At 47.6% G+C, this 21186-nt stretch overlaps 1 protein-coding gene across 1 annotated transcript in view; it reads left to right on the top strand.

The window, feature by feature from the left end:
- Window positions 1-318: 318 nt before the first annotated feature.
- LOC308149221 (endonuclease V-like) overlaps window positions 319-21186 on the top strand; it is a gene marked incomplete at its 5' end in the record, with an annotated part of 27671 nt that continues 6803 nt past the window's right edge. Inside the window, 7 exons of the mRNA XM_080520898.1 lie at window positions 319-365; window positions 642-813; window positions 1740-1874; window positions 2206-2245; window positions 3164-3276; window positions 8370-8438; window positions 9277-9405. Coding sequence (XP_080377024.1) covers window positions 319-365; window positions 642-813; window positions 1740-1874; window positions 2206-2245; window positions 3164-3276; window positions 8370-8438; window positions 9277-9405 — 705 coding nt within the window. The remainder of the gene's footprint in view (window positions 366-641; window positions 814-1739; window positions 1875-2205; window positions 2246-3163; window positions 3277-8369; window positions 8439-9276; window positions 9406-21186) is intronic.

The following is a 21186-nucleotide window of genomic DNA, read 5'->3' as shown; positions in this document are numbered from 1 at the left end:
GAATTAAAAAGGTACTCAGGTTCGTCCAGGCTGTGACGCCCCGATCCTCCACCAGAGGGCAGTGTGTACACGTCACCGTGGACCCCGCCCCTCCGTGTGACGTAACGTTATGTACGGAAGTGGTGTGCGTCACGTGGTGTCTCTCAGCGGCTCTTCGGGCTCTTTAAAGTGTATTTTCACAGTTTTTACAGGGTTTTGTTTGTGTTTTGTTTTTTTTCCCTCAACGGCTTTTTTTCAATCCAGCAGGATCTTTTATCCTCCACCTCCTCCACCTTCACCTCCTCCACCTTCACCTCCTCCTCCACCAGACCGCGAGACATGAACGCTGCTCCCGCTGGAGAGGAGCTGGTCACCCGGTGGGAGAGGTCAGCACACACACACACACACACACACACACACACACACAATAATGTGTATTTAAATCACTTTGGTGTCAGATTTATTCATGTTACCGGGTGGCACACAGTTTAAATGAATTTAATGATTTTTAAACACGTTCAACCGTGTGTGTGTGTGTGTGTGTGTGTGTGTGTGTGTGTGTGTGTGTGTGTGTGTGTGTGTGTGTGGTGTGTGTGTGTGTGTGTGTGTGTGTGTGTGTGTGTGTGTGTGTGTGTGTGTGTGTGTGTGTGTGTGTGTGTCAGTGAGCAGTCCAGGCTGAGACAGCTCCTGGTCCTCGAGGACACCGAGGCCTGGCAGAGGAGTCCAGACTTCTCGGGGCTGCAGCGGGTCGGGGGGGTCGACCTGTCCTTCATCAAGGGGGACGACGTGAACGCCTGCGCTCAGCTGGTGGTGCTCAGCTACCCCGGCCTGGAGGTAATTACACCCCCCCCCCCCTACACACACACCTCACACACACACACCTGGAGGGAAACGGCCTCATCCACCGCCACTCTTCACCTGCTCTGCCGCCCTCTGGTGGTGACAAGTTGGAACAGCAGCAGTTTTCCTGAAACCTTCATTAAAAAAAACTCTTTGTGATTCAGAAAAACCTTCTTTTGAGGTGAAAATGAGAAGCTTTCATCTGGTGTCAAGCCGCCGACCCGGGTTCTTCCTGTAGAGGTTCTTTAGAGGTTCTTTAGGCCAGTGTTTTTCAACCTTTTTGAGCCTTTTCTGGAGGCACACCACCACCACCTGAAAATGTTAAAATGTGAAACTCTGTAGCCTCTATTAACAATATAAAGTCTTTCTCATCAAAGTTTTATCAACAGGAATCCAGTAAATCCAGAAACAAAGTACTTTTTTTAATAGTGCCTCCCTCAGTGTGAAACCTGGACCTGATGGATGAAGAGCTGAGATCCTGGTTCACATTCTTCCTTTTCAAAAACTTCTCCATCACTGTCACTGACACAGTACTTTGATACAAGATGGTAGCAGGAGGTGGAGATGAACCACACTGACGTCTGTCACTTTACATTTCACCTGCAAAGTTCTGTGCTGCCCTCTAGTGGTGAAGAGGATTTATACATGATTACTCTGCAACTGTTTTTTAGAAAATAATGTGAAATGTGATCATTTCCCACGGCTCACCTGACGAGATCCCGCGGAAACACCAGAGTGCCGCGGAGCAGCGGTTGAAAAACGCTGCTGTAGAGGTTCTTTAGAGGTTCTTTAGAGGTTCTAAACACCTGAGCCGACCTGCTGCAGTTTGTTGTTGTTGACCCCGGCTGGAGGTCCCTGTGGTCCCGGGGTCAGAGGGTGGAGGAGCTCGGTGTGACCAGACGCTCCGTCTCTTCCTGCAGCTGCTGTACGAGGACTGTCGCATGGTGACCCTGACGGCGCCCTACGTCGCCGGCTTCCTTGCCTTCAGGGAGACGCCGTCCCTGCTGGACGCCCTGCGGCGGCTGGAGGCCGAGCGGCCGCACCTCCTGCCGCAGGTCTGAGCCTCGCTTCACCTGCAAACCGTGGAGAATGTGGGCGGAGTCTAATGTTTAGGGGTGGGGGGGCGGAGTCAGACTTTTTGCAATGTGGGCGGAGACCAACATTTAGGGGATGTGGGTGGAGTTTAAAGTTTAGGGGATGTGGGCGGAGTCAAACTTTTAGGAATGTGGGTGGAGTCTAATATTTGGTAATGTGGGAGGAGTCTGAAATTTATGGGGATGTTAGAGGAGTCAAACGTGTGTGTGTGTGTGTGCGTGTGTGTGTGTGTGTGTGTGTGTGTGTGTGTGTGTGTGTGTGTGTGTGTGTGTGTGTGTGTGTGTGTTTCAGGTGGTGTTTGTGGATGGGAACGGTCTCTTTCACTACCGAGGTGAGCTCCACGTTAAAAAGTCTATAAGGTTTTATTGGTTGTATTGATGAGATGTTGATTATATATTGATGAAGTATTGACAAGATATTAATGATGTTATGTTGATGTATTGATCAGATATTGATGAGATATTAATGATATTTTGATGAGGTATTGACATCCTGGTCAGTCTTGGTCCGTCCTGGTCAGTCCCGGTCAGTCCTGAATCAGTCCTGGTCAGTCTTGGTCCGTCCTGGTCAGTCCCGGTCAGTCCTGAATCAGTCCTGGTCAGTCCTGATCAGTCTTGGTCCGTCCTGGTCAGTCCTGAATCAGTCCCGGTCAGTCCTGATCAGTCTTGGTCCGTCCTGATCAGTCTTGGTCAGTCCTGATCAGTCTTGGTCTGTCCTGATCAATCCCGGTCAGTCCTGATCAGTCTTGGTCCGTCCTGGTCAGTCCTGAATCAGTCCCGGTCAGTCCTGAATCAGTCCCGGTCAGTCCTGATCAGTCTTGGTCCGTCCTGGTCAGTCCTGAATCAGTCCCGGTCAGTCCTGATCAGTCTTGGTCCGTCCTGATCAGTCCCGGTCAGTCCTGAATCAGTCCCGGTCAGTCCTGATCAGTCTTGGTCCGTCCTGGTCAGTCCTGAATCAGTCCCGGTCAGTCCTGATCAGTCTTGGTCCGTCCTGATCAGTCCCGGTCAGTCCTGATCAGTCCCGGTCAGTCTTGGTCTGTCCTGGTTAGTCCTGGTCAGTCTTGGTCCGTCCTGATCAGTCCCGGTCAGTCCTGATCAGTCTTGGTCCGTCCTGATCAGTCCCGGTCAGTCCTGGTCCGTCCTGGTCAGTCCTGGTCAGTCTTGGTCTGTCCTGATCGGTCCTGGTCAGTCCTGGTCAGTCCTGGTCAGTCTGGTCAGTCCTGGTCAGTCTGGTCACTGTGTCCCAGCAGAGTTCGGCCTGGCCTGTCACCTGGGCGTCTTGTCTGGACTGCCCTGTGTGGGCGTGGCCAAAAACCTGCTGCACGTGGGCGGCGTGCAGAAGAGCGGCGAGCACCAATCACAGGTGAGGAGCGGCGTCCTCTCATTGCTACAAGTTCATGAGAAACACATCAAACATACATTCGTACAGACTGAGGTTCATATTGACACGTCAATGATGAGCACTGTTCATTTATTTACTTATTTATTACTTTATTGGTTTCTATGTATGTATTTATATTTATCGCAAAAACTATGAACCCGAATCGCATGAACGTTTCAGGGGTGATTTGTCAACATCCAAGGACCAATCGATTCGAATTTGAGAGCGACCGGGTCAAAGGTCAAGGTCGAGGTCACGTAAAGGTCAAAAGCATATTTCCTTTATAACTCGGTCAGTTTTAATCCGATTGATGTCAAACCGACACCAAAACGTTCCGTTTTCAATTCTTCATCCGCTGATATGCGACATGACATCATCACCTCGGCTCGCAGTTGGAGGTCAAAGGTCAGGGGGGGGCGGGGTCACATAGAAATGATCAAATGTGTACATCTGAGTCAAACAGTGACAACATGAAGCAATTCAAGCGACCACGGCGACGGATGGAAGCGGTGGTGCGGTGGATCGAACAGCCTCGTAATCCATTGGTTGCCATGGCGACAGATTCAGTCACGTTATTCCCAAGTCTCATATTTACAAAAAATACCAAATGTTGAATGGATCTGACTTTTTTCTTTTAGGCTTTTTTCTGAATGAGGCGAAGTGTGCAGAAGTGAAATCAGATCGTTTTCAGCTTGTTGTTGTTGTTGTTCTTCTTTTTGTTCTTCTCCTCCGACAGTGGATCATCCCTCCATCCACTCCGCCTCCTCCTCCTCCTCCTCCTCCTCCATCGATCTCACTAAAAACACTGAAACACTGAAACACCAGCTGAATTAATGTGTTTGTTCACGTTTGGCCCTCCAGTCGTTTGTTTGACCCTCCTGACCTCCTGTGTGTGTGTTTCTGGGTACGCGTATGTGTGTGTGTGTGTGTGTGTGTGTGGGCGTGTTAGTAGATGAAATATTTATTTGTTTGCACTTGATCACGTTTCTCGTTTGTTTCATTCTCCTGCTTTTGAAAACAAATCGATGTCAAAGAGGAAGTGAGGCGACGCCTCGTCCTCCGTCGAGGCCTACTGTGTGTGTGTGTGTGTGTGTGTGTGTGTGTGTGTGTGTGTGTGTGTGTGTGTGTGTGTGTGTGTGTGTGTGTGTGTGTGTGTGTGTGTGTGTGTGTGTGTGTGTGTGTGTGTTGTGACTTGTACTGCACGCCAGTGCCCCGGCTCGTGTTGCTAATGCTAATGCGGCGTTTGGAATATAAAATCCAGGTGGAACGAGCAGCGATTGGTCAAAGTGTTCCGGCGGGACGGAGGAACGGCGGTTTCATTATTATGCAAATGTCGGCTTTTGTTTCCTCCTGCAGCTCCGTGACCGGAGCAGAACAGTGTTTAGAGTCAAACCGGCTGGAGGGTGTGTGTGTGGGTGTGTGTGTGTGTGTGTGTGTGGTGGGGGGGGGCGACATTCTAGAAAAGTTTCACATTCACTCAGCCACGTTTAAGACAACGTCCGTTTCCACGGAAACAACAGAAGTGCTTGAAACCCGTGTCGTTCTTCGGTCGGTCATGTGGCTATTTGGCGCACCTCCACCTCCACCTCCACCTCCACCTCCGCCGCGGTAAATAGTTCCTCTGCTCACGTGCGAGTAGCAAACATGGCGGCGTGACTCCCGGCATGTTTTCTACTTTGAGCTCCTCCTCCAAACGACTCGTCGTCAGAACACTTGACTTCCAGCTTCTCTCCATCTCGTTGACGTTTTACAGCGTGTTCTTCTCTGCACACGTGCAGATGTGCTCTCATTACGAAAACGACCAACAGCGCCCCCTCACGGCCCGCCGTGCTAACCGCACGCAGCCGGTTCGCTTCAAACCCGCCGTTGTCACGGTTACCCATGGTTTTTCACTATTGTCACTTTAAATTTTAGACATGTATATACATTTTATATTGTTTTTACCTTTTCTCCTGTACAGCACTTTGATTTTTATCTGTGAAAAGCGCTTTATAGCAAAATTTTACTTACTTACTTACTTACCGGCGGTCGAACCGAGTCGTCGGTGAGCAGGACTTCATTATTTTTGCCGCAGTCTGAAAGATGAGAGTTAAAAAAAAAAAAAAAGTTTCTCAAAGAGCCCGAGCGGAGCGACGGCGGCGGCTCCCGCTAACACGCCGCTAACGCGATTAGCGGGCGTGTTAACGTCATCTGCTTGACAGTGTCCGCGGCGTTCACGTCGTCACCCGACACCGTAACTCGATTGAGTCCATCCGTCGGCCTCGATCCGCCTCGCTGGCGTCGAGGGAAACAAAAAAAGATGAAAGAGCTGCAGCGAGCAATCCGATCTGTTTGCTCGCCTCGCCGTTTCCAACCCGCGAGCTCCGCGGTCACGATGGCTATCGGGCGGCGCGGCGGTTGCTTCAGCCGGTGTTTGAAACGTTAAACCTCCCCGCCGTGGCGAATTGTTCTCCAGGCGCCTCGGCGTCCCGAGTGATGGCTGGGAAAAAAAATAAAAAATTAGCTTTGTATTCCGCGAAACTCCAGCCACATCAGACTCCCCGCCATATTTAAGGAAATGTAGCTTCGCAGAAACGAGATTAGCCTCTTGATTCTCTGCTTTACTCGGTTAAACCTCAGACTTCCAGCGACGTCGTCAGCTGACACAGTTTCTAAAAGCAATTTACACTTGGGGGGAGGGGGATGGAAGGGGGGGGGGGGGGGGGGGGGTGTCGCCACAGGTGGAAGAACTCTCTGTGTAAACCTGGAGAGAAAAGGTGTGAAGCTTCTAGATCAGTGTTTTTCAACCTTTTTGAGCCAAGACACACTTTTGTCTTTGGAAACATCTGGCGTCACACCACCACCTGAAAATGTTACAATGTGAAACTCTGTAGCCTCTATTAACAATATAAAGTCGTCCTCATTACTTTGATGACTTTGATGACTTTCTGGATCAAAGTGTTTCTTTTTTCTAGAGACTCAAAGGAACAAAACCTCTTTTCTTTTCTTTTGCTTATGGTTTTATTGAAAGATAAGAAACGGCTCAATTTGCCAAACAAAGACCAACTTTTTTGTCTCCATCCCATTTTTTTAATTAAGGAAAACAATAAAAAGAAAATGAACCACTGAACATCCAGAGAGTAAAACAAGTGTAGACTTATATCAATACTTAGACTGAGATTAACTCAAGTAATTATACATAAAAAAAATTCAAGTGAAAACGACGTATAAACAAAAGCCTCCATTTCAGTCTGCAGTTTTCCTGGCAGTTAAAAGCAGATTAATCTATTTATTCTCAGGCGGACATAGTTTGGCTTATTTTTCCCACAGAGTTCGACAAATTTTCCCCATTTTGCAAATGTCCATTATTATTATGAGGGTCCAGTCTTGGACAGTCGGTTCTCTCTGAACTCTCCACTTCTCTGTGATAGCAGATTTTTTCAAAACCTCTTTTCTTTTCTTCTTCCGTTTGTCTTTGCCTCTCACCCCCTCCCCTTTCATCTCTTTCATCTCTTCCTCTCCTCCTCTGTGTCTCTTTGTCTTTCTCCGTCTCGCTGATCATTTGGCTCAAACTCAAACTGGTGTGTTATTGATGACCTGCGCCGCGGTTCTGACTTCTTCTGCTGTTCTGGCTCCAGTCCGACTCGCACACACACACACACACACGGCATCGCCCCCCCCCCCCCCCACCCCCGCTGGCTGCTTGCAGTAATCAGTCATAGTCGAGGAGACACTCCATCCATCACGAGGCTAAACTCCCGTCATCGCCGCCCAGCCACCTGCAGCGGCGCCGCCGTCACCGCGGCTCCCGCGACTTTGTGTCGTCTCTTCGACCCTCCGGGCAAAAAAAACTTTAGTTCCCGCCAGGAAACAAACCAGCGATCGTGAAGAATAAAGCCTCAAAGTCTTTGATGACTCATCGAATTAAAAAAGAAAGGAAAATCTTTATTTTGGGCTTTTTTTTTTATTAGCGTTCACTCTAAACAACATTACGACCTCTAATCTTGTGCTGGCGGGCGTTTCTGACCCGCCGAGGCTCACCGTCGCCACGGAGACGCCGCCCACCACCTCCACAGCTTTAGGATCCTTGAGGTCCACCAGAATGAGAAAATACTTCTTTTTTTTTTTCCACTTTCTTTTGCTGTTTTCATCTGAAAGAAGAAAATGAAGGTAGAAAATAGACGTCGTCACTCTACTGGTGCCGCGGGCGGCGAAGTCGAGTGATATCATTTACCCAGAGCCACTGTAATCCAGACTAATCCAGATTAATCCAGATTAATCCAGCCAGTGTGACACGACGACACAACGATCACCGCACAGAATCGTCTTCCTTGTAACCGAGCTGAAGATTCGAAAGCTTCCAGGGAAGAAAGTTTGCTGCTCACTTCGGGATTTTTTTTTTTTTTCCTTAACTCAGCACAAATTTGATTTAAAACAGAAAGAATAAGTTTTGCACCTTGTTTCCATTTTAAAGAGGAATTAATACATTCCCGGTTAATGCAGAGATTAATAATCTCTTATATTTTATTGATTCTAATCCACAGGAGAAGCTCGTGTTCCACGTGTGGGAACAGAACGACACTTTAATTTGAACAGACAAATAAAAATAAAGGAAAAGAGAGACATTTGAATTTAAACTGGTACAACAACAATATAAACAATGAAACCTCACATCCCACTTGCTCACATTTGTTTGCCCAAAAACACATTAATCCTTATTTATTGTAAAAGTTTGGTGGATTTTAAAAAGGAAGTGACCAACAGGCGTCAAACGTTGTGAAATAATCCGTCAGACTGACTGGATTCTCCTGCTGGAGACGATCCGTTTTCTCATTTCTGCTTCAGAAGCGTTCCGGCAGAAACTTTGTGTTTATTTTCTCTGCCGCAGTGAAACTTTTTCACTTTTTCCTGCATTTGGACGCTGAGCCGCTCTGCGTCGTGTGAAACGCTGACTCAGCAGGTTTGAGGCACGAAAGCCGAGGTCAAAAGAGCCGGCGGGGGAGGTGGACGGCGCCTCGTGGTTGTTTGTTTGTTGTTGTTGTTGTTGTTAGCTTTGGTGTGTCGCACGTCTTTTGATGTGTTTGTGTTTCCTGCAGGTCGCCGCTCTGCAGAGAGGAGGAGACAGTTTCCCGCTGGAGGACGCCTCGGGCAAGGTGCTGGGGAAGGTACGGCGCAGGACGCAGGACTCAGGATGCAGGACTCAAGACGCAGGACTCAGGGTGCAGGACTCAAGACGCAGGACTCAGGGTGCAGGACGCAGGACTCAGGGTGCAGGACTCAAGACGCAGGACTCAGGGTGCAGGACGCAGGACTCGGTGCAGGACGCAGGACTCAGGACTCAGGGTGCAGGACGCAGGACTCAGGGTGCAGGACTCAAGACGCAGGACTCAGGGTGCAGGACTCAAGACACAGGACTCAGGACTCAGGGTGCAGGACTCAAGACACAGGACTCAGGGTGCAGGACTCAAGACGCAGGACGCAGGACTCAGGGTGCAGGACGCAGGACTCGGTGCAGGACGCAGGACGCAGGACTCAGGACTCAGGGTGCAGGACTCAGGGTGCAGGACTCAAGACGCAGGACTCAGGGTGCAGGACTCAAGACACAGGACGCAGGACTCAGGACTCAGGGTGCAGGACTCAAGACACAGGACTCAGGACTCAGGGTGCAGGACTCAGGGTGCAGGACGCAGGACTCAGGACTCAGGGTGCAGGACTCAAGACACAGGACGCAGGACTCAAGACGCAGGACTCAGGACTCAGGGTGCAGGACTCAAGACGCAGGACTCAAGACGCAGGACTCAGGGTGCAGGACGTCAACAAACATGTTTTTTTTGTTGGTTTTTTTATATCAAACTCTTGTTGCCCCCCCCCACCCCCCCCCCCCCCCCCCCCTCCTTGGCTGAAAGTCGGTCGTTACGGCGGCGTTTTCAATCTGGAGGACGAGGGACGGCCGGAGGTTGAAAACTGTCTTTATTTTTATTTGATTCTTTTTTCCTCTTCCAGGCGTTGAGAAGTTCAGACAAAAGCTCGAAGCCGGTTTACGTGTCAGTGGGTCACAAGATCAGCCTGGAGACGGCCGTCCGCCTCACACACTGCTGCTGCCGCTACCGAGTCCCCGAGCCCATCAGACAGGTACACACACACACACACACACACACACACACACACACACACACACACACACACACACACACACGGTGTGACTGGAGGTGGAGTTGAGGCTCAGACATCAGAGGAACAGATTGAAGGTTCACCGGTTCGAACCCCACCGCTGATCGAACCACCGTATCTTCTCTTCTCTTCTCTACTCACTGCTGCACAGCAGGTTGTGTTGTCATGGCGACAGTGATTGACAGGTGGTCAAGACATCTTGTTACTCTATTGTTCTATTGGGAAACTGTATTTAACCGTGTTTGATCTCATATAACACTTTTTTATTTACATATTTATGTGACATTCAAAGGCTTTTTGAATTTCTATAGTTTTTTTTTTTGTTTTTTTTTCCTACTTGTATGTCTTTTATAAAAACTCCTCAACCGCTTTGCGGTTTCAAGCTTTTCTTTTCCAAATGTGAATCCTTCAGAAACACCGTTCATCGCTTTCAGACACAAAGGTAAAACAAAAAAAGAACAACAACAAACAATGAAATCATCATAAATGCTTCAGCAGCTTATGAAATAAATATGCGGCGGTGTTGAGGAAACGCCGCCGTGGGACTTTGACGGCGGCGTCGTGTTTCTGGTCCGACGCCTGTTTGAACAGTTGGTGCAGATTAAAAAAAAAAAAAACCCTCCACGTTTGGAGGATCTCTAATTTGGCAGCATGCGTCGTTCTCTCCGTCTGAACGGCCTTCGCCACGCCTCCTTCACAGCAGGACGCCGCTTCACAGACACAAAACGCCGGCGTACTTCTTCTGATCCAGGATCAGCGAATCTTTACTTGAGACGCCGGCGAGAGAAGAGAAGGAGTCACTGGAAGAAGGACGACACGTCAGCTTGTGTTTATCATTCATCTTAATGGGACTGCGGGAAAAACAACAACAACATTATCGTACGTTCGCATGATGGAGGCGAAGCAGTGCATTGTGGGACTTTGTGTAAAAACCGCAATAAAAACACTGAATTTCTTCCAATCACGTTAAAATGAAGGACGATTACGGTTAAAGAGTAGCTGAGTTCCAGTCGTAGAGCTGGAATCAAATAAGCTTCTAACATCCAGTCGTTCATATTCCCTGTGTCGCTGGAGGCACGTGGTTGTATAACACGTGTACTGCATTTAAAATTGTGCTCGTATGTAGATTTTCTGGATTTGAGTTGATTTTGGATTTGTCGTTTGCGTGGGATTTTATAATAATATTATAATACATTATAATAATGTATTATAATACTGCTACACGTCTTATAACAACATTATTTAAAACAAACTCTTTTTGTTATAAGGAAACGATAAAAAAAGATGCGTTTATAGAAGTGAAGAGGGAAAAACACTTCGCTGTGTCGCCTGTTAGAAAGAGAAGGAAGCACGACTTCTATAGTAGAACTATTATTGTTTTCTATATATATATAGATTATAAACAATCCATTACAGTTATACAGTTTTATATATATATATATATATATATAGTGTTCATGTCGTACACACAGACAAAGTAGGTTAATATTAGTTATAGATTACTGGTAATAAGTTGTTCAAGTGAAAACACAAAACTTGTGTCGTGAATCGACGTCGTAAACTTTCTAGAATCTCGACGTCAGTTTTGTTTTTGTTGATTCTTTGCATCCGGAGGCTGAAAAACTTTACGTTTAACTCAACTGTTGCCCGTCGGTGGCGATTAAAAGCAGCAAGCAGCATGAATGTTTGTTTTTTTTAATCGTCCCATATCCCATATTGCCCCCCCGGCTGCCCCAGTGCATGCTGGGACTCCTGACAGCCTCTCCTCGCCGGGACAGGAAGTTGACGTCTGTTGCCACGGCGCCAAGTCGTTCTAGTTTTAACAACACGGTGGGTCAGAGGTTACATGTTTTATTCTGAAACACGTAAAAGACTTGATTTGAGAGGAAGAAGGCTGAAGTGACCCTCTTCCTCCTCCTCTTCCTCTTCCACCTCTTCCTCTTCCTCCACCTCCTCTTCCTCCTCCTTCTCCTCTTCCTTCTCCTCTTCCTCCTCTTCCTCTTCCTCTTCTTCTTCCTCCTCCTCCTCTTCTTCTTCCCACTCCTCTTCTTCCTCCTACTCTCCCTCTTCTTCCTCCTCCTCTTCTTCCCCCTCCTCTTCTTCCTCTTCGTCCTTCTCCTCTTCTTCCTCCTCCTCTTCCTCTTCTTCCTTCTCCTCTTCCTCTTCTTCCTTCTCCTCTTCTTCCTCCTCCTCTTCCTCTTCTTCTTCCTCCTCCTCTTCCTCTTCTTCCCTCTCCTCTTCCTCTGCTTCCTCTTCTTCTTCTCCCTCCTCCTCCTCTCCTTCTTCCCCGGGCGTTCTGAGTGTTTCTACCACTAGGCTGTGCTGTGCTTCTACTCTTCTTCATGTTTTCAAACACACACACACACACACACACACACACACACACACACACACACACACACACACACACACACACACACACACACACAGGAGGAGATGATTTAACCACGGCTGCTGCAGCTCCCCTGCTAGAAAACTGGTTTTGAGGTGTGTGTGTGTGTGTGTGTGTGTGTGTGTGTGTGTGTGTGTGTGTGTGTGTGTGTGTGTGTGTGTGTGTGTGTGTGTGTGTGATTATTTCATCAGAGCGTGTTGTGTGTCGGCGGGGGGGGGGGGGGGGGGGGTGAGGAGGGACTCTCACCTTCCTCCTCCTCCTCCATTCAATCACTGCAACCTCTGTTTTTCTCCGTCTCTCCTGCTTTCTGATTCGTTCTTCCTCCTCCTCCTCCTCTCCGCTCATCGATCCGGCTGTGGCCGGAGAGCAGGGGGGCGTACGGCGCCCTGCGGTGCCCCCCTCCCCCCTCCCTCCTCCTCCTCCCCCCCCCACCAGGCCGGGGAAAAGCATCGTCAGGCTACTGGCTGTTGCATAACAGTCCAGTCGTTTGAAGTTTGACGATGAAATTTTCAACATTTGGGCTTCAGAGGATCAAAGATGTGAACCGGAGCGAAGCGGAGCGGACTGGACTCCGGCTCCCGGGTCGGACCAGAGCGCGCTCTCTCTCTCTCTCTCTCTCTCTCTCTCTCTCTCTCTCTCTCCCTCTCTCTCTCTCTCTCAGTTTTATCCTCCTAGAACTGGGGTGTGACTTGAGGGAGTTCACTTGTTTCCTCTAGTGTTTGATTTGAAATCAGTGGAGTTGAAAAGCACACTTCCTGCTCCTGGTAGGGGGGGTGGGGGGGGGGGGGGGGGGGGGTGAACATCACAGGAACCAGGTTACCGTGGCAACAGCTGTTCTTCATACCTGTAGAAAGTCGGCAGACTCTAAAGATCAGCTGTGTGTAAACAGAGTGTAAACATCTGTATTTTCTCTCTGTTGACTAAGAAATAAAACAACGAACTGCCGTGGCCTGTGGTGAGGGGGCGTGGCCTGTGGCGAGGGGGCGTGACCTGTGGCGAGGGGGCGTGGCCTGCGAGTTTGACCGCTGGCCTACGTTGCAACCAAACTTTCCTGCTGGTTCTGATGGGAGCGTACGGCGGCCTTACGGTTTCCACCACAAGGTTTCGAGTGACGCTTCGTTTTTTTTACATTTTTCATTTCAGAAACGTTTTGCGTTGAAACGGCAACGCTCGGAAAACGACGTCGTCTCGATGTCGGGAGAGCGATGCACGATCCACATTTTTTTCACTTTCAGTCCCGATACCTGCATTTGGATATCTGCCGATACCGACACTATTCCGATACCGGAGCTGTTTGCTTTAATATTATTATTATTGTGATTATGATTGTTGTTGATTTTATACGAGGCAGTAATCAACTCGTCTCCACGGTGAAGTAGGAAATGTAGGAATGTTTGCATGTTTTCTCTCAAAAGGCAACTTGAGGTTAGTAGAAGGTCAGAAAAGGAAGCAGGACAGAGTATTTTAGTTCCACGTGGACAATGAGGACAATGTGGACAATGTGGACAATGAGGACAATGTGGACAATGTGGCGGGTCTGCGTGACGTCATCACCTCTAATAAACCAGTTCTATCTTTAAAACCTCAGAGAAATTCTTTCTCAACGCAGCAGCAGCAGAATGTTTCCAGCTCTGAAGCGGCTCCAACCGTTGGCACTATTTTCGGAGTTTAGCGTGGAGGAGGACGCAGCGTCACGGGGGTGTGAATCGCCCGCTGCAGCCGGTCAGCGCCAGCTGGCGTTTGAAAACGGCGGCGCCCGTGCGACGGCTTCACAAACTTCCACGCCGTTGCTTTGCAGCGTTCTGAGTGTAAAATACGTCCAAACGGCGACGCGGCGTCACGAACAGCAGCCGCACGGCGCCGCGACGTTAGCCTGCTGGCTGGCCGGCCGGCCGCAAACTGTGGAGTGGATTTCCTGACTCGTTGCTCCTCGTCTCAGTGGGACCCGCCTCCCCTCGGGAAGTCCAGTCCACAGTTTGCGGAGCGGCGGCAGGGAAGCACCTGTGGAACAGTGAAGCAGACGATCTCTGATCCGGGAGTTACGTTGATACCGGAACCGGATCGGATCGGACCGGATCGGATCGGATCCGTCCCCTACTATTGGGTGCTGGTGGTTGTTTTTGTAATGGAACCACGCACACCTGGGCCAAGTTGCCATGGTAACATCCTCCTTCACTGTCTGTAGTCAAACAGCTCAACAGTGAGTGGAACCGACTGCAGGAGACACTCAGTCCGTCCTCTGGACGTCTGAGACTGCTGGTTCCATTCCCGCCGCGCCGCAGTCGTCCCTCCCCTCCGCCGCCGCCGCGCCGCCGCCGCCGCCGCCTGCCTCGGCTTTCCCCTCTCCCACTCCTCAGCCATCTGTGTCTTTAGTTTGGCAGCGGATCACAAGGACTGGAGTTCCAAGTGGCGATTAGGCCGTTTGCCTTCATCTGGATTCAGAGAAAACGGCAAGTGGAGCCGCGCGCGAACAACACATAAGAACACACATTTAATCTCCAAAGCAAAGTCGAGCGCTGCCTCGTTTGTTCTGCGTTGATCTGATCCTCTCTGATTGGCCTTCGGGGCCTCGTGTTCCGAGCCGTGGGGGGGCGGGGGGGTCGGGGGGGGGGGGGGGGGGGGGGGGCATGGAAATACACTTTTCACTGCTACGTTTTGCTTTTCAAAGTGACACAGTGGCAGACAAAGCAGCCCACGCTAAACACCTCCACCTCCTCCTCCTCCTCCTCCTCCTCCTCCTCCACCTCCTCCTCCTCCTCCTCCTCCTCCACCTCTTCACTCCGGCTCCTGGAGTTTCAAGCTGTCCTGCTCTTCCAAGCGGCGCTTCACTCTTCCTCCTCCAGGTCTTTTTCATGGCCTCCGTGGTGTTTGGTCCTGCACATGCTCAGTAGAGACGATCACAACAAAGTTTCCTCCACAGTGTCATGACTGTTATTCCCCTGGAACTCGGTGCTTTTATTTTGACAGTCGCCGTAATAACAATCCAACTTAGTCTGCCAGAATGTCTGCGTTCTCTCATTGTTTATATTTATAGTGTAATGAAACTCCTCAGCAGGTTTCGGGATTCACGGCTTCACCATTTCAGCCTTTCATCATTTACTTCAACAGTTGAGTTTAAAAACCTGTAGTTTTTTGGGTTTTTTTTTTAATGCGAGAGCAGGAAGGTTGAACCGCGACGTCCGTTCAAACAGGAGAAACTCCCCAAAACATCAAACTGCCAGAAGATTCTGTTAAAAACAAGGAAACTTTTTCCTCTTTCTTTAATATTCTTATGAATTATTCGTGTTGCTTCATCTGAAACTAGGTTTTTTTTAAAAATACAAGTCTTTGTGTTGTTCTGCGGCGTTCTACAATATTAAATGATTTTTCTCTGTTTGTCAAAAGCAATCCAATGTTCCTGCTATTTTAAACTCTCGATTAGTTTCACCCTGGTTTTTATATTCAGGTCTTTTTCTCTTATTACATTCTGAATCAAATATTCAGCCAAACCTGATTTTTTTATTTATTTTTATATAGAGATATATATCTTTCCATTTTATTCATGATGTGTGACAATAAAGAGACAATAAAGCAGCTGGGTGAAAATAATAAACAGATTTATTTTTGAGAGAAATAAACCACCTTCTTGTTTGAAAGCTTATTTTTCTCCTTATAAAAATCCAATGGATCTAGTTTTCTATTCGTGTTGGTGAAAGGTGAGCTTTTTCATTTCTACCTTTTATTACATTCAATTATCTTTTTTGTTAAATTTCCCAAAGTACATGTAATTTTTTTTGTCATTTTTTACATGCTGGTTGTTTTTTTCATATTTTTTTCATTTCAACCTTTTTTTTTTTTAAAGTCAGTAATCTTTTTTATTAAATTGTATTAAATTGCAGTCTTTTTAATTTTGGTTGTTTTTTTTCTTAATTTTTTGGTTTTATTTGGACCTTATTTCCAAATTTTTTTTTTTAATTAGTCTTTTTTTTTAACGTTGTTTGTTTTTTTTATCCTTCATATTTTCTTTCATTTCAGCAGCAGAGTTTCAAATATTTTTCTCACTTTATTAAACCGCGATAATGAATTCCAAGTGGGAATCAAACACTCAAAATGTGAGAAAAGTCCAAATTAAATTAAAAAGCCTCATTAATCCATCAGAACTGTTTAATTTTTATTCAATATTTAATTAACGCTTTACTTTGTATTAACATCTGTCGTCTTTTTCCACCTTTTTCTTTCCTGTTTGGTGAAAAAAAATCTTCTGGGGAAAAAAAAAAACTAACTCTGAGATTCAAAGAGACAAAGTTGAATGAAATGAGATGACATCATGTCTTCTCGTGGACACACACACACACACACACACACACACACACACACACACACACACACACACACACACGGGGGCTCAGAGTAATTCTCGCCCTCCCTCACACGCCATTAAATTCTCACACTCGCCGCCCGAACGAGTGACGGAGGTAAAAGGGAAGGAGACACCTGTCTCGTCTCGTCTCGTCTCGTCTCGTCTCGTCTCGTCTCGTCTCTTCCTGCTTCCAATCCTACAATCTGGTCTCTGATCGGAAAAAAAAAAAAAAGCATGTGTATCGTTTCTCCGTCGAGACGCCTCCTCGGTTAATCTGCTAATCTGAGCAGCAGAGCTCCGGATAATCTGGGAGTTTGTTTCATCACGAGGTCACGATGACAGAAACCAGCGGGAGGAAGGAGAGGGATGAGAGGGAGGGAGGAGAGGGATGAGAGGGATGAGAGGAATGAGAGAAAAGTAACATCCTGAGAGTAAAGTAAAAGTACTCCAGTACTTTATTCTGGTCCAGAGTTAAAATCCTCTGGATGTTTATCGCCTCCTGCTGGGATCAATGTGGCTCCGGATGCTATTATAGGTTTCCATGTACAACCTCCACCTCCTCCTCCTCCACCTCCCTCCTCCACCTCCACCTCCTCCTCCACCTCCCTCCTCCTCCTCCACCTCCACCTCCACCTCCCTCCCCCTCCACCTCCCTCCTCCTCCACCTCCACCTCCCTCCCCCTCCACCTCCCTCCACCTCCACCTCCACCTCCCTCCACCGCCGCCTCCACCTCCACCTCCCTCCTCCTCCACCTCCACCTCCACCTCCTCCACCTCCACCTCCTCCTCCACCTCCCTCCTCCTCCTCCACCTCCACCTCCACCTCCCTCCCCCTCCACCTCCCTCCTCCTCCACCTCCACCTCCCTCCTCCTCCTCCTCCACCTCCACCTCCCTCCTCCTCCTCCACCTCCACCTCCACCTCCCTCCACCGCTGCCTACTCCTCCCTCCTCCAACTCCCTCCACCTCCACCTCCCTCCACCTCCCTCCTCCTCCCCCTCCACCTCCACCTCCCTCCTCCTCCTCCTCCTCCAACTCCCTCCTCCTCCACCTCCCTCCTCCCTCCTCCTCCTCCCTCCACCTCCACCTCCCTCCTCCTCCACCTCCACCTCCCTCCGCCTCCACCTCCTCCTCCACCTCCACCTCCACCTCTCTCCTCCTCCTCCTCCACCTCCCTCCACCTCCCTCCTCCTCCTCCTCCTCCATCCTCCTCCACCTCCCTCCTCCTCCACCTCCCTCCCCCTCTTCCTCCACCTCCACCTCCCTCCTCCTCCACCTCCCTCCACCTCCTCCTCCCTCCGCCTCCTCCTCCTCCTCCACCTCCCTCCGCCTCCACCTCCCTCCACCTCCACCTCCCTCCTCCTCCTCCATCCTCCTCCTCCTCCACCTCCCTCCACCTCCACCTCCCTCCCCCTCTTCCTCCTCCTCCACCTCCCTCCTCCTCCCTCCACCTCCTCCTCCACCTCCACCTGAGATGTGGAAAAGCTCCACGGCTCCTCAGCTGCAGTCGCAGATTGCAGAAACAGATGGAATTTCAATGTGAGTGACAGGCAGCGGGAAGCCTGCGCACACGCCGGATAAAACAGGGTGGAGGGGTGGAGGTGTGGAGGTGTGGAGGGGTGGAGGCACACCAACCATGCTGATTCTGTCTGTCGGCTTTTTGAAACTCCGGATGAATCTGTGTGTACGAAGGAAGGATTCCTGCTTTTATCAGGATTTCTGTTTGTGTGTGTGTGTGTGTGTGTGTGTGTGTGTGTGTGTGTGTGTGTGTGTGTGTGTGTGTGTGTGTGTGTGTGTGTGTGTGTGTGTCTGTCATCCATCCATCCATCCATCCATCCATCTCCACCCTCTCCTCCACCTCCCACTGCTCCAACTGAATAATTCAGAGCTGCTGTAGTTTTGTCACCTCTGCAGTAGAACACACACACACACACACACACACACACACACACACACACACACACACACACACACACACACACACACACACACACACACACACACACACACACACACACACACACACACACACACACAGTATTTTTTGTCCTCCTTGAGGCTCATCCACTGTTCTAAGTTGCCGCGAAAAGCAGTTTGAGATCCGAGTTCTTTCTTCAGAAAGTATTAAAGTACTCTGCTAGTTACTGCACATGAAAGTAACTATTTATAACGAGGACCAACGTCTTCCTCAGCTGGAGACGTCTTAAAGGGGACACGTCCTGAACGGTCCACCTTTCAAAACTCTCCAGACGCTCCATTATTAATTGTATCAACAAGCAGAGGAGGGGATTTTTTACTGCCGTCGGGGGGCGGGGCTTCAGGGGGCGGGGCTTCATGGGGGGTCTAGAGGCGAAGGCATCAAGGGGTGTAGGGGCGGGACTTCAGGCGCAAGGGGGCGGGGTTTAGTGCTGCTCATAATAAGAATGAGAATAATGATAACTAAAATAATAAATTCTCATTTTGCCCTCGGACTGCAGAGTTTAACTTTGAAGTTTGGGAAACTTTCAAAACAAAGTTGTGGCAGTTTGGTTCCCTCTGCCAGATGTGCTGACTTCCGCCTTGGTTTTGTGAGTTGCTGCAGTAAACGTGCGAGACGTTACGTTTTAATAATTTAATCGTTATTTTGTCTCCGTTCAAATCAAGAGTGTTTCGTTGAGCAAAGTGTAGAATCTGCTGAAGACGGCGGAACATTTCCACGTTGGTTGAAGGGAAGTTGTGTGTTTGTGACTCGTCAAACTTTTACTGCCGACGCAGTGGAATGTGCGAGAAATGCGTTTCTTCACGCCAGTGGTCGATCTTTCTGTTTGCTGTCGCTACTCCTGCTCCGTCAGCAGTGACGGAGGCTCTGCTGTGGCGCTGCAGCTGCTTCCTGTGGTCCCACAGTGACGCCTGGTGGTCGCAGGAGACACAACGCATGTTTAGATATCGGACACTTCTGAACGTCTTATATGACTTATTGTTAGGAAAATAGTTACGTTAGGAATGTACTGATCACTTTGGAGAAATAATAATAATAAGAATAATAATAATAATAATAATAACAATAATAATGATAACAATAATAATAATAATAATGATAATTAGAATAAAATAATGATAAGGAGAATATAATAATAATGATAATAATAATAATAATAATGATGATAACAATAATAATAATAATAATGAGAATGAGAATAAAATAATGATAAGGAGAATATAATAATAATGATAATAATAACAATAATAATGATGATAACAATAATAATAATAATAATGATAATGAGAATAAAATAATGATAAGGAGAATATAATAATAATGATAATAATAATAATAACAATAATAATGATGATAATAATAATATAATGATGATAGTAATAATAATAATGAGAATGAGAATAATAATAATGATAATATAATAATAATGATGATGATAATACTAATAATAATGATAATAATAATAATAATAATGATAATAATAATAATAACAATAATAATAATAAGAGCATCGTCCTCCTCTAACGTCAGATTATAGAGCATCGTCCTCCTCTAACATCAGATTATAGAGCATCTTCCTCCCCTAACATCAGATTATAGAGCATCTTCCTCCTCTAACATCAGATTATAGAGCATCTTCCTCCCCTAACATCAGATTATAGAGCATCTTCCTCCTCTAACAATCAGATTATAGAGCATCTTCCTCCTCTAACATCAGATTATAGAGCATCTTCCTCCTCTAACAATCAGATTTTAGAGCATCTTCCTCCCACTAAAAAGACACACTGAGTGAGAACATTTGAAGTAACATGCTTATTTTTACTTTATTTGATTAATTTCTTCTTTTGAAGCACAGTGTAGTTTTGACTCTACATTTAAAGACGTAACTCATCGTTATAATCCGGCGCTACATGTCATTCATTCACATGAAGTTTGAGAAACGACAGTGACGACTGAGTGACACGATTCTATGTTTAGAAACGGAGGTGTCATAGTTACGCTTCTTAAGTAGTGTGTGTTGTTTTGGGGGTTTGTTTTCTTTCTTCCCCTGCCAACATTTGACTTTCACTCGCTCCTGAAACGTTTCCTTTGTTTTTCCTGCACGTCTTCGGTTCCGATCCGTTAAAACTCCGGGTCAATCGACTGCACTCTAATACCTCCGAGGCCTCGGAGCACTTAGAGAGAACAAGCCCATCTCACATCTGACAAACATCATAAATCACAGTGTGAGACGGTCGGAAGCTTTCCAGAGGTGCAAAGTAACAGAGCACCGATATGTGAGTTGATATTGGGAGGGGGAGGGGGGGAGCGGTGGGGGGGGGGCTCCCTGGACTGGACTGTGTGTGTTTACTCTCGAAACACCGAGAGCTCCTTTTAGTGTTGCTAGTTCTCTTTTATTTTTTCCCCATACAATACCCTGGTTAGTGCTACATATATTATATATTATACATTATAGTTATCACACTGAATATTTTCCAACTGTTGTGAGATTAAACCAGCCTGAGCTGCTCTATCTAGACGTGATTTTCTACATTAAACCAGCCTGAGCTGCTCTATCTAGACAGGATTTTCTACATTAAACCAGCCTGAGCTGCTCTATCTAGGCGTGATTTTCTACATTAAACCAGCCTGAGCTGCTCTATCTAGACAGGATTTTCCACATTAAACCAGCCTGAGCTGCTCTATCTAAACAGGATTTTCTACATTAAACCAGCCTGAGTTGCTCTATCTAGACGTGATTTTCTACATTAAACCAGCCTGAGCTGCTCTATCTAGACAGGATTTTCTACATTAAACCAGCCTGAGCTGCTCTATCTAGGCGTGATTTTCTACATTAAACCAGCCTGAGCTGCTCTATCTAGACATGATTTTCTACATTAAACCAGCCTGAGCTGCTCTATCTAGACATGATTTTCTACATTAAACCAGCCTGAGTTGCTCTATCTAGACGTGATTTTCTACATTAAACCAGCCTGAATTGCTCTATCTAGACGGGATTTTCTACATTAAACCAGCCTGAGCTGCTCTATCTAGA

The sequence above is a fragment of the Blennius ocellaris genome (assembly GCF_963422515.1).
Source record: "Blennius ocellaris genome assembly, chromosome: 3".
NCBI classification, from domain to species: domain Eukaryota; kingdom Metazoa; phylum Chordata; class Actinopteri; order Blenniiformes; family Blenniidae; genus Blennius; species Blennius ocellaris.
This window is presented reverse-complemented; position numbering and strand designations above follow the sequence as displayed.